Source organism: Orcinus orca, chromosome 8 (genome assembly GCF_937001465.1).
Source record: "Orcinus orca chromosome 8, mOrcOrc1.1, whole genome shotgun sequence".
NCBI lineage: Eukaryota > Metazoa > Chordata > Mammalia > Artiodactyla > Delphinidae > Orcinus > Orcinus orca.
The window spans coordinates 63,149,008-63,163,153 of record NC_064566.1 but is presented as its reverse complement, the minus strand read 5'-3'; the positions used below and the strand labels follow the sequence as shown (position 1 = coordinate 63,163,153).

Genomic DNA, 14,146 nt, shown 5'->3' with positions numbered 1-14,146 from the left:
CATCCTTGTCATTGTGTTTTTCCTTTGAACTTTCTGGTGTGAGGGGAGATGCCCAGGCATATGGTGAATGAGAGCCTTGTCCCTGAAGGCCTTGAGTTCACTTTTCTGTAACCCTCCTCAGGCTTCCTTCCCAAGAATTTCTTCATCTGTGAATTGCCAACTATTGGCTAGACTTTGTGGAAATCTAGAGTCCTGCCTGGAACTCTGCCTTTACAGGGTCCGGGGTCTAATAGAGGAGATGAGATATGCACACAATTCATTTTGCCACAAGGGAGAAAGTAGTAAGTCCATGGAAGAACTGCAGAAAAAGGTCAAGGGTACTCAGAGAAGGGAGAGGATACTTCCTATGAGGACATAAAAGAAGGCTTCTTGGGGGGCAGTGTTTGCACTGAGTCCAAGAGTGAAGGATGGGTAGGGTTAATGGAGAAATGAGGAATGTAAGGGCAGCCACTAGCCAGAAAGCATGGCCCACCCATCAAGGAGTTCAGTCCCTGTTGGAGGAATACACAACCTTTAAGACTCAGATGGGCGTGGGGGCTGAGTGGCTGGAGGCAACTCACAAGTCAGAAAGGGTCTCCGTCCTGTGGGCTGTTGAGTGTTAGGCATTCCTTTGTGGTCATTACTAAAAGGAAAACCAGAGAAGTGTGGGTGGAGAGTGTCAGCAAACCCAGAGGAAAGAGGAAGAGAGTCTGTGAGGGGCAAAACACCCTGGGGAGTTCTAGGGAAGACTTGATTTCATGTTCCTGGCTCTAGAACACTCTCTCTCTTCCACCCTTCACTCTCTGAAGTCATTTAGCAAACTGGAGCAGTTTTCTTACAGAATGATGTCAGTCTGTCCTGAGTGTTTCTTAGAACAAGTTCAGTCGTAGCCTTCACCTCCCTCGTGTCCAGCGAGCCCACACCATGGGGCTGGGGAGGGGGGAGACGAGCCTGCAGCCCTTACAAACAAAGACCCTGCTAAATTGCTAACATCTGTTGGCATGGCAGCATCCAGCCTCTAATTTCATTGTATAACACAGGAAGCAACAATCCATGCCCAGAGACCTACCACTGCCCACCCCCGCTGCCAGCTCCGCCTCAGGTTCCGCACTGCCCACAATGAATAGGTCCTATACGACCACCTCCGTGATAGGCTAGGTGGATGACTGGGATCCTAGAAGAGTAATTAGCAGAGACATCAGTCACCCCTTGCCTAGGTCTTAGTCTTCCAACCTCTGCTTCCTTGGTGCTGGTGCTCCGCCAATAGTATCCTGAGGAAGCATCCCTGTTCTGTAAATCCGTGGACTCACGGGTAATGAGAACCTCTTCAGAAGAGGGCTTGAAGAGTGAAGCTGGAATCTGAACACCAGGGAGTCTTTTACATGATCTTTTCTACATCCTGTCCCACAACTTCCTCTGTACCCCAACTATACCTCCTTTATACTCAATGTAACAGAAAAGAAAAATAGTAGGGAAAATTAATGAAACCAAAACAGGTTGATGAGATCAACTGAATTAACAAGCTTTAGCTATACTGACAAAGGCAAAAAGAAAGACGATAGAAATTACATTTCCTTTGTTCGAAGCGCAATGAACATCTTGCTGGCACTTACACAGGCCCTTACACGTGCTTGGTCTCTACCTGGAAAGCCCTTCCCTCTGCTTCTCTACCCTTTACCAATTAAATTTCAGTTCACCCCAGCTTTCTGCCTGGAGACATCATCATCGGAGTTCAAATGCACTTGGCTCCAGGAAGTCTTCTTGGACAGAGTTAATAATTAAATTAGAAATCAACAACAGTAAAAAAGAAAATGGGAAATTTCCAACTCTTTGGAAGTTAAACAATATATTTCTAAGTAAGTCACGGTTCAAAGAAGAAATCACAAGATAAATTATATATGTTGAGCTGAATAAAGAAAAATCAAAATTAATGAGTTGTAGCTAAAGTAGTGCTTAGAGGGAAATTTTATAGCTTTAAATGCCAATATCAGGGGAAAAAAGAATAAAAGGTCTCAAAGCAATAATAAACTTTCTCTTTAAGAAACTAGTAAAGAAAACTAAAAATAGAATTACCATATGACCCAGCAATCCCACCACTGGGCATACACCCAAAGAAAACCATAATTCAAAATGACACATGCACCCCAATGTTCACTGCAGCACTATTTACAATAGCCAGGTCATGGAAGCAACGTAAATGCCCATTGACTGATGAATGGATAAAGAAGATGTGGTCCATATATACAATGGAATATTAGCCATAAAAAAGGTACAAAACTGGGTCATTTGTAGAGATGTGGATGGACCTAGAGACTGTCATACAGAGTGAAGTCAGAAAGAGCAAAACAAATATTGTATATTAACGCATATATATGGAATCTAGAAAAATGGTGCAGATAAACTGGTTTGCAGGGCAGAAATAGAGACACAGATATAGAGAACGAACGTATGGACACCAAGGGGGGAAAGCGGGGGGTGGAGGGTGGTGGGATGAATTGGGAGCTTGGGATTGACATATATACACTAATATGTATAAAATAGATAACTAATAAGAGCCTGCTATATAAAAAAAATAATAAACTTCAAAAAAAAAGAAACTAGGAAAGGAAAAGCAAACAAAATTCAAAGTAAGCAAAGATTAGAGTAGAATTCAATAGACTTATAACAAATAAAGAAGTTGAATTAGTAATTAAAAATCTTCCCACCAAGAAAAGCCCAGGCCCAGAATTCTTCATGGGTGAATTTTATCAAATATTTAAAGTATAAATAATACCAATCCTTCAGAAACTCTTTCAGAAAATAGAGGAGGGAACACTTCCAAAATCATTCCATGATACTGGTATTACCCTGATATCAAAACCAGATTAAAAAAACAACACAAGAAAACTATAGACCAATATCCTTCATGAATACAGATGCAAAATTCTAAACAAAATATTAGCGAGCCAAATCCATCAACATAAAAGAATTAAACACAATGAGCAAGTGGAATTTATCCCAGGAATGCAAGGTTGTTTCAACATTTAAAAATTGATCAACATAGTACATGATATTACTAGAATGAAGGACACAAACCACGGGAACATGTCAGTGGATGTGGGAAAAGCATTTTAAAATACCCAACACCCATTTGAGATAAAACTTTCAACAAACTAAGAATAGAAGAGAATGTCCTCAACCTGATCAAGAACCAACAGCTAACATCATACTTAATGGTGAAAGAATGAATACTTTCTCCCTAAGATCTGGAAGTTGTTTTCACCATTCCTGGTCAACATGGAGGGTCTAGCCAGTTCAATAAAGAAAGAAAAATAAAGTAAAGGCATCCAGACTGGGGGGAAAAACAAGAGTAAAACTGCCTTTATTCACAGATGACATAATCCTATAAGCAGAAAATGCCAAAGAATAGAATAGCACTTGCATTGCTCTCGCTCTCACCCTCCCTCCCTATCTCTCTTTCTCTCTCTCCTAACAAATGAGTTTAGAAAGGTCATAGAAAGCAAGGTCAATATACAAAAATCAATTGTATTTCTATAGACTAGCAGCAAACAATCTAGAAATAAAATTAAGAAAACATTCCATTCACAATAGCATCAAAAAGAAAAAATACTCAAGCAATTCAAGAGGTGCAAGTCTTGTACAATGAAAACTGCAAATCATTGATGATAGAAATTAAAGATTTAAACACATGGAGAAATGTTCCATGTTCATGGAATTGAAGACTCAATATTGTCAAGGCGGCAGTTCTCTCCAAATTATCTATAAATTCAACACTATACCTATCAAAATCCCTGCAGGCTTTTTTTTGTTTGTTTTGTAGAAATTGACAGGATGATCCTAAAACGTATATGGAAATGCAAGGCACTTAGAATAGCCAAAATTTTTGAAAAAGAATGAAGTACATGATCCAATTTCAAAGCTTACTATAAAGCTACAGTGATCAAGATAGTGTGCTCATATAGATCAATGGAACAGAGTTGAGAATTCACAAATAAGTCCTTATATTCATGGTAAATTGATCTTTCAACTACCACGATAATTCAATGGAGGAAAGAATTGTCTTTTGAACAAATGATGCTGGGACAACTGGATATCCACATGCCAAAAAAAAAAATATATATATATATATATATAGACATTTACCTCACACCATATACAAAAATTAACTCAAAATGGACCACAGATCTAAATGTAAGAGCTAAAACTATACAATTTCTAGAAGAAAATATAGCAGAAAAATCTTTGTGACTGATTGAGGAGAGTTCTTAGATACAATTTAAAAGCGTGATTCATAAAAGAGAAAATTGATAAATTGTACTTCACCAAATTTTTTAACTTTTGCACTTTGAAACACACCAATAAGGAAAAAAATGACAAGTAACAGACTGGGAGAAAGTATTTGCAAATTATATATCTGATAAAGGCATTGGATCCAGAATATGTAAAGAACTTTTACAACTCAGTAGGATGACAAAAAAACCCAACTGAAAAAATGGGCAAAATATTTGAATCGACATAGTACTAACAAAGATATGTGAGAGAATGTACACTAAAAGATGTTTAACAACATTAGTTGTATTAAAATTAAAACTACACTGGGATAACACTTCCCGCTCACCAGAATCGCTGTAATAAAAAAGACAGACAGTAAGTGTTGGAGAGAATTAAAACCTCTTCTAGCAGGGCTTTGTCTCCTAAGCACTATGAGGTTAAGGGAAATTTCCCTCTGTCTTTTAAAAGTCTTCATTCTAACTCCCCAGCCTCTCATACATAGTCCCAGAACTCAGCAAGTGTCATTTAGTATAGTGGATGCTGTGTTTGTACCACCCAGATCCCTCTAAAGGTCTGAAACACTTACTCAGGGCCAGCTGCCAGGAGTATTATCAGCTGAAGGCTCACAGTTGCATCCCCCGCTGGGAGTTGCAGTTGACTGAAGGAAGATGCTTCATCCAAGGTTATGCCCTTATCCCCAGGGACAGCCTGCATCCAATGACTGGTTGATTCGAGTCCAAAGGTCCAACCCCCTTGCCACAATTGCAGACATCTCTACATGGCCATCCCAGCTTCAGAGCTCCCTGGGAGATTGGCTAAGGTCACTGTTGAAACTGTATGTATCACCATTCAACTTCTGCAGCATCCTGGTTCTCTTGCTCCCTCTCAAGTGTTGTTGAGATGACTCCCCAGTAAGCTTCCAGAGGCAAATCTCAGATTCAGTACCTGTTTCCTGAGGAACTCAACTTGCAACATGAAACAAGCCAAGCTTCTCAATTTTCCAATCTGTTGCACCAGCCTCACATGACCATCTAAAGCCTTGCTGGGTTTCTCTTTCCCTCAGTGGAGACCCTCTGTAAGAACAAAGACAGATCCTTCCTTAGTCTATGTCCAGAATCGGTAAATACCCGCAGGAAACAAAATGGCCACTCACCTCAGGAGAGCTCCTTCCTCTCTGGAATTCCTATTCATCTAGTCTTTGCTGCTTTCACAGCTCCCATATGTCTTTAAACATATGATTTTTGTAATTTATCCATATTTTTCTGGATGTTGCAGGGAGGGTGTTGGGCTGCCATGACCTACTACATCCTATCTAGAAGTGGAAGTCTCTAGACACAGATTTTCAAAATTCCAAATGATACTACTTTTTTTCCCTAACTTAATTGAATTGTAGTCAGAAAACTCACTATGTGTTATTCAAATATTTTAGAATTTTGATGAAATTATTTATGATCTAATATATAGTCAAATTTAATAAAATATTTCATGTACTCTTAAAAAATATGGATTCTCACTGTTGGATGCAATGCCTTCTTACGTTCATGGGATCAAACTTGTTAATTGTTCTGTTCAAATCTATAGCCTTACTGATTTTTGTCTACTTGATCTGTTTCTGGAAGAAAAATAGTAAAACTTATCACTATGGTAAACTTGTCAATTTTCCTTGTAGTTCTTTCCATATTTGCTTTATGGATTTTGAACCAATGTTATTTGATACATAAAATTTCGAATTGTTATAACTTCCTGGTGAATTGAAACTTTTGAAACTTTAAGTAATGATTTTCTTTATCTCTAGTAACACCTTTGCTTATACTTTTACTAATATTAACAAAGCTATACCATCTTGCTTAGTTTGTCTCTGTCTCTCTCCTATAATTCCTTATTTAGATGTTTAAGTTCTTGTACTAGTTGGAGAATGGTGAATACTGACAAATTATTTCTCCCAGAGAACTACATTTCCAGACACTATGAATATATGGTTGAACTAACACAAATACATACCACCATTTTATCAATTACATAATAAAACAAAGTATCAAATATCCAAATATTGTTACACAGTTCAAAATTATATAAAATATTAGATGTCTGATCAGTTCATTAATAGAAATCCTCTTCTGTTTCGGTTGGAAAGACAAAGAAAAAAATATCACACTTAAAACAAAAATAATAGTAACTTCCAATAGGTATGGCGAAGAATTATAAGAACTTCAGAAATTTTTGAAATGTTTTTGCTACAAAGTATCTTTACCTTTAAAGTTTACTAAATAAAAGGACCTGTTCTATACATCCTGCACAAGACAAAGAGAACATGGAATTTCTAGTATGGAATCCTAAAAATATTCCATAGCCTCTTTCCATTCTGTCTTCAGGCCCTCCCCTCTAAAACTGGATCCCAAGTGTAAACAAAGTAACTGTAAGGCTTTTTTGTCTGAAGGTATTACACACATATGCTTCTCTATGGTGTATATTTTACATGAACTTTCAACCAGAGGTGTGATCTTTTTCAAACTGGAGGTTTTCAAAACAGCACAAAATGAGATTTATAGAAAGACATTAAATAATCACCATAAGTCTTGGTAAGAATTCAACAAAATCATTTGTTATACAAACCTGATGCATACTGGTACACGTGTGGGGTGGTAAACATAAAGGAGCAGACAAATAACCATATAGGTCTTACTTGCAATGTTTGAGATGACTGGAGGAATAAACCACATATGGTTTACAGTGCTGTTCCTAATTCCTAGGATTTTAATTCTTTATGATACTAAAAATATACAAGTATTGTGCTGAGTATTTTGGCACCTAATCTCTCAATTTCTTATATATTGTTTCTGGCATGGGGATAGTAGTAAGCCAAACAGAGAGGCTGCAATTCTGTCAAGCTTGTGGCTTTTCAGTATTCCTATGGAAGCTTCATTAGACTTGTCATTCATTAAGCCTATTATGTTGGCTAATATGTACGATAAATTAAGTCCTGTCTCAAGTTTGACTTCCAAGGCAACAGCATGAGGCAGGCAGCCAAGTTTTATTGAATGCAACAGTTGTTTCTATGACCATTAGAGTCTTTGAAGCGCAGCCGCATTTTAGAACGGTGTTTCTCCAAACACAAAAGTTGCTTGCTGTTAAAAGCTCCACGCCGCTTTTGTCTTATAAACTGTACTGCATCTTTATTTTTCATTCCACCTTCAATTAGTGCCAGGGCAACAAGCACTGGGGTTCTCCCAAGACCTGCAACACAGTGAACAGCAATCCAACAACCAGGTTCTTCACGAAATTTAATGTTTAAAAGACTTAACGAGTCACCAACAATCTGGTTAAAGGGTGATGAACCATCATCAAAGGGCCAATCCAGAACCTGGATACCTTCTTTCTCCACAAGAGCAGTGTCGTAAGTTGCTTCACATACTCTTACTGTTGTGGTAACTCCGTATTTCTTAAGGTCCTCTATAAATTTGTTTAAGGTTGCACTGGTTGGATTGTGTGTAATAAGAAATCTCATGTTCCTGTATGTGACCTCCACAGGGGCTGGGCGGTTCAGTGGAGCCATGTTATTTTAGTTTTAAAAAAAAAAAACCACACACAAAAAAAACTCGATACGGTTACGAAAAAAAATTAAATTTTTGAATGCAGAAATGATGTAAAGAAACAGAAGTCTACTCCAATATGCCCCACTCGAAATTCTCAATGCTCTGGATATGCAATTGGGAGTAACAGGAAATGAAATGAACCTCCTAACAAGAAGCCATCCTTCAGTTCATAATACTGAGTCAATGGAAAGGAAGAGCACCGAGGTTTACCCCATCCAGGTCGTAATTTCTGTTAAATGCTCTGATGATTTCAATCCCACACTTCTGTGTCCAGGATGACCGCGCCTATGGGGGCTTCTTGGTGGAGTAGCAACGAATTTCTACAGTTCACTTGTCCTCATAAAGGTCGTGCTGCGCCTGGCGGTACTCTCCGGGGCCCTTCAGAAACTCCATAAATGCGTGACCAAGACCACCACGGGAAGGACTTAGTTTACTCATTAAAGACTGTGGCCTAATCATACAGCCGGTTCCGTGGTACAGGCGGCGGTGGCGTCGGCTGCTGAGGAGGGAGCTGTAGTGATCGTCGCGGAGCTGCGGCTGCGGCGGGGCTCCGAGCTCTACCCAGCGCCGGCCTCGGGAGACCCAATCCGCGCGCGCCGAAGCGCTCTTGCGTCGCAAGCCCTGCCTTTTATAGCCGGCGTGACGTGCGTTCCTCTTCCCCAGTCGCGGCGGGGCGGGCCAAAAACCTGAGAGCGAGGGCGTGGGGCCCGCCCCCCGCAGACGTCACCACGGCCGCCGCGGGGATTGAGCTTGTTGGCGTAGGGAGGAGGGCTGCAGCTTGAGCCTTCTCACCTCCCCGCCTCCTGCTGGGGAGGAAAGAGGCTGAGGACGGACTTGAGGATGGGAATGGTGGGGGACAAAGCCTGCAAGAGGCTGAAGAGAGACGGAGGGGGGCCAAAACGGGCGGGAAAGGGAAGGTAGTGGAAGAATCCCGCCCATTGACTCTGCTATGTCTTCCTCCACCGGCTTCATGTTTTAGACATGTCATATTGCTAGGCTTTTTTCCAATTTGGTCTGACCAACTTTGTCTTTACTGAAGAACTTCGTCCATTTACATCATTTTATTACATTATATTGTCTTATTCTTTTATATTACAATGTTATTGCTATCTCTGCATCTGTTTTTCTCATATTTTGTTATCTGACCTATGTCTATATTTCTTTTTTTATCTTTTGATTTCTTTCGGGTTAAGATTCCCCCTAAATCCATATTTTCCTTCCACTGTTTTGGAAATTTGTAATTGTGGTTAAAACTTCTTAGCAGTTATTATAGTTTAGACACTGTTCTAAATCTGAATAGGTTTACATAATTTCATTTGATACAACAACCCTATGAATTAGATACTGTTATTTCCATTGTTATGATGAAAACAACTTTTAAACCCTGGGCACAGAAAAGTTATTTGCCCAAGGTCACACGGCTAGTAATTGGCAGGGCTGAGATTGGAATTCTGGAATTCTGGACCTAGAGTCTCTCTCTAATATGTATGTCTTATTATATACCTTATTCCTATACTTTCAGTACTTAAATGGCTTAGAAAAATTCAAACATTCAAAATCTTTTCCCGGGACTTCCCTGGTGGTCCAGTGGTTAAGAATCCGCCTCCCAACGCAGAGGACATGGGTTCAATCCCTGGTTGGGGAACTAAGATCCCACGTGCCGTGGGGCAACTAAGCCTGCGCACTCTAGAGCCCACACACCGCAACTACTGAGCCCACGTGCTGTGGAGCCCATGCAGCAGAACTAGAGAGTCCCACGTGCCACAACTACTGAGCCCTTGCGCTCTGGAGCCCATGCCCACAACTAGAGAGTCCCACCAGCCACAACTACTGAGCCCGCACACCAGAACTAGAGAGCCCGCGTGCTCTAGGGCAGCTCGCCACAACTAGAGAGAAGCCTACGTGCCACAATGAAGAGCCCACATGCCACAAGGAAGATCCCGCGTGCTGCAACTAAGACCCGACACAGCCAAATAAATATTTTTTTAAATCTTTTCCCACCTCATGAAGGAACTCAACATGCGTTAACTATTAATGTTGTCAAGTATTTTTTTAACCCCACAAATTACATTGTTTATAAAAATCAGTGTTTGTTTAAATTTGCCCAATATGTCAGCAATTTCTTTGCTCACTATTTCTTCTTGCATCTCAACTCTTTCTTCTAAGATTATTCTCCCTTATCTAAGAGCATCTTTTGGAGGTTCCTTTAGTTCCTATTATATGATCAACTTTGATGTTTTATATAATCTTGAAAATATGCATTTTCTCACTGTTGAAAAATACATTTTATTGTTGGCAGATTTTTTTGTTTTTTCTTTGTTTAATAAACAAAAAAATTTAATAAATTTAATTCTAAAATTCTTTTATTTTGCTTTCATTTCTAATAGTTCCACTGAGTACACAATTCTACATTGAAGCTATTTGAAGATAGCCCTTTGAAGATATTCCCTGTCTTCGGGTTTCCTTTCTAACAACTTTAGCATTTTCTAAAATGTCTAGGCTTTGTTTCCTGGCCTATACTTGGCCCATAACAATAAAGCCCTATTTCTTCCTTCTTTCCTCTTCCTTCCTTCTTTGCTCTTCTTTTCTCCATCCTTCATTTCTTCTTTAATAACTCAGTCCACTACGTGGAGGGGAGCAAGGTAGCTGTCTGTGCAGTAGGTGCGGACACTGAAGATACTGGAGTCGGGGGAGAGGGTGAGGAGGACATTCAAGCAAGGTGTGGGGGGGTAGTTGCAGCCTAGTACCAGCTGTCAGGTCCCTGGCAGGGTGCAGAGGACATGTACATAGGGGGACAGCAGTGGTGATCAGAGATTACATAAGGGTTTATCCAGTAAGATTACATAAGAATTTATCCAGTACTACATTGAGAATAATGGGAATCAGGCATCTCACTGTCAGACAGGAGTTATAAATATGGAAAGGGAAAAAAAGTACAATTAGTTGTAGGATTTGGGGTTAGAATTGGTTGTATCTCTGTGAAGTCATCATTTCAATATATAGATATAGAAATATAGATGAGTATGAGTGTGTGTGTGTTTGAATTCCTCAGCTTTATCACAGAGAGCAGAGAGGGTCTGAAGCAATGACAACCCAATAGCAATGATGAGAACAATAGCACTCAGATCATGGTTTGTTAATACCATTCTCCATTTAAAAAGTCTCCTTGGGCGCAAGAGGGAAGAGATATGGGGATATATGTATATGTATAACGGATTCACTTTGTTATAAAGCAGAAACTAATACACCATTGTAAAGCAATTATACTCCAATAAAAATGTTAAAACAAACAAACAAACAAAAACCGTCTCCTTGGGGAAATGGCTGATTCCAGAGGTGGGGCAGAAAAAATGAGTAGCCTGGAACATCTTAATATGACAAAGTTATGGAGGTGTTAATAAACGATAGGAATATGACAAAAGGACATAGACCAAAAAGAGCACAGACCAAAGGAGGCTAAAGAAACCCAACAACTAAATGAAATACGGTATCCTAGATGGGATCTTGGAACAGCAAAAGGACATTGGGGTAAAACAAGTGAAATCTGAATAAAGTGTGAAGTTTAATTAATGGTAAAGTACCAATGTTGATTCCTTAGTTATGAAAGATGTATCATAGAAACAGATGTTAACAATGGGGGAAAGTGGGTGAGGAGTGTACAAGGAACTCTCTAAAAGCATTCTAAGTTTTTTTTTTTAATTATTTAAAACAAAACAAAAAACAGAAGCCAGCTTAAAGAGCTCCCACTGATCACGATTTTTATATCAATGATAGGACTGGATTATTAGTCATTGAATAAAATAAAAATCCTTAAGTCTATACTGCTATAAATAAATAAATAGGGAGAAGCAAACACTTTGCCTTATAGTAGAATGCCAGCTAATAAAGTAGCAGCAATGGTGGAATTAGAAAAGTCTGTATTTAGCAATCATCATAATTATGCATTTAGCAAAGAAACATCAATAGATGCTAAAACTAGTGGATGATACTCAATGAGGAATGGGATATTACTTTCAAAATACCTACCACGAAATGCCAATTTGTTACAAAAGAAAAAACAACTTGATAGTGGTAAACCTGGCAAGCATCACTTAATCAAATGATCAAAGTTAACGTGACCAGTAATGGGACAGACTGAACTGGGTACCACCTGATATAATGGAGTGCAAGGAACCTAGCATCACATCTGTGATATTCCTGGAAAAAAAAAAAATACATATCAGCTAAATGTTACACATGATCATTGATTGGATCTTTTTGCTTAAAAGGACATTACTGGGACAAGTGGCAAAATTTTAATTGAGTTTTTGGATTGTATGGTAAATGAGTGTTAATTTTCCAATTTGGGTGGTTATATTGTGGTTTTATGGGAGAATATACGTATTTGTAAGGCATTATGCGCTAAAGTATTCAGAAGTGATAGGGCAAATGTCAGCAACTTGCTCTTACTTAGTTCTGGGGATGGGGGGTGATATTTTTACCATTCTTTTATCTTCCCTGTAAGTTTGAAATTATTTCAAAAATAAAAATTTATCTCTAGCATTAATTTAAATGGCTTAGATCATAGGTAATTGGTTGATGCTTGCTTCTCTGAATTCCCACTTTGTGTCTGCCTCTAGAGACTTTTTTTGCAGCTTTACATTTTTTTAAGATTTAAAAAGAATCTTAGCTAGCATTGTTAGGTATTTTGTAGATTGTTTCCCCCAAAATTTCAGGATATGGCAGACTGGCAGTTGTCCACTACTATCCATTTCCCTCATTTTTAGTATCAGCATTCCCTGAGTATTTCACTACACACATGGCCACCAAGCTAGAGACTTCATTCCCCAAGCTCCCTTGCAGCATGGTATGGCCACGTGATTAAATTTTGGCCAATGGGATGTGGACAGAAATAATGGTACCACTTCCAGGTTATACTACTTAAAAAAAAAAAAAAGCACACTTGCTCTCCTGCCCTTTTCTTCCTACTTGCTAGTTAGGAGATGATACCTGGAGCAGTTGTCTTGACCCAGTGGTGGAAACCACAGGAGAAGCTGGTACAGCCACCCTACTGTCGGGGTCTATGTACTTCTAGACTGTTTCTTGAGAGAAAAATGCACTTCTGTCTTGATTAAGCTACTAGTATTTGATCTCTGTTATAGTGCTACCCTAACTAATAAAATGTAAATGAAAGGACTGAGGTACCACCTGATTTGGGGGAAAGGGGAAAGGAAGAAAAATAAAGACTCAAAACCAAAATAAAATGCTTCTGGTGCTGGCCAAGATGGAGTAAGGGCTCTATAGCATTTCTCTTCAACTGACGTAACTGAACAGATTATAAAAAGCAACTACCTGAGGACTCTGAAAAGGAAACACTAGCAGGGGGATTGTGTAAATAAATCAAAAGCTGAAGGATGACTGGCGTAGTGACGAATTTACTGGGGAATTTATTCCTCTTCTGGTTTGACCTGAAAGCAATCTACGATCCAGAATGACACAAAAAGCCTAAACTCAAGAGAAACCCCCTCTTTCTAGCCAGAGAAGCAGGAAAAGCGTTCCATATGAGCTAGAGTATAGAGGGAAAGCCCTTTTTTCCCCCTCCCTGGTAGGCCCCAAGACCAACTGCAGTCACGAAGCTGCACAGTGGCAACAGGAATAGCAGTGGTGGTGGCATTCGAGCACCTAAGACCCTGAGAGGTCCTGTCTTCCTGGCCAGAGGAAGCAGGGAAAGGGACCCCGTGGTCAGAAGAGTGTGGGAGGAATCTCTGTTATCTGTTTCTGTCTTGTCATCCACTAGCTCCCCTTTGAGAGAGCGAAGGGAGCTAAAACTCCAAGAGAAACTCTGGCTTTAAAGCCAGACGACTGGGAGTAAGAGACTGGAGAATGTGAAAGGAATTCCAGAGAGGAGAAAGCTGGAGAAAGAGATCCCCTAATTCTGTGTACGAATTAGTACAAGTCTCAGGTTTACTCCCAAGCGGCACACGTGAAAAACAGATCCAAAGAAACACAGACTTTGAGAATTTAACTGACATCACAACGACTACCCACAGAAGGTGAGATAGCACTTGCATCCTGAACGTCAAGATTTTGCTTGCTCTAAATAAATACTTAATAAATAAATAAGGATCAACATTCTCTAGCGGATTTTAACAAGGTGGGGCAAATAGTTACCTTAGTTTCTTGGGGTACCTCAGAACAAGACAGTCTGGTTATGACAAGATCGGACCTAAACATTCCTCAACCCCCTGGTCGAATACCATTATAATACTATCTTAACCACGAATGAATTCCAGCAAACTATGAAGTACTGCGAGAGGGAAAAA

General features: G+C 39.5%; 1 protein-coding gene across 1 annotated transcript; it reads right to left on the bottom strand.

Annotated features, from left to right (window-relative positions):
- Positions 1-3,311: 3,311 nt before the first annotated feature.
- Positions 3,312-8,664, bottom strand: LOC101277262 (protein tyrosine phosphatase type IVA 1-like). Its single transcript, XM_049713469.1, has one exon. It carries the CDS (start codon positions 7,802-7,804, stop codon positions 7,283-7,285), a length of 522 nt encoding a protein of 173 aa, XP_049569426.1. The 5' UTR covers positions 7,805-8,664; the 3' UTR covers positions 3,312-7,282.
- Positions 8,665-14,146: the final 5,482 nt, after the last annotated feature.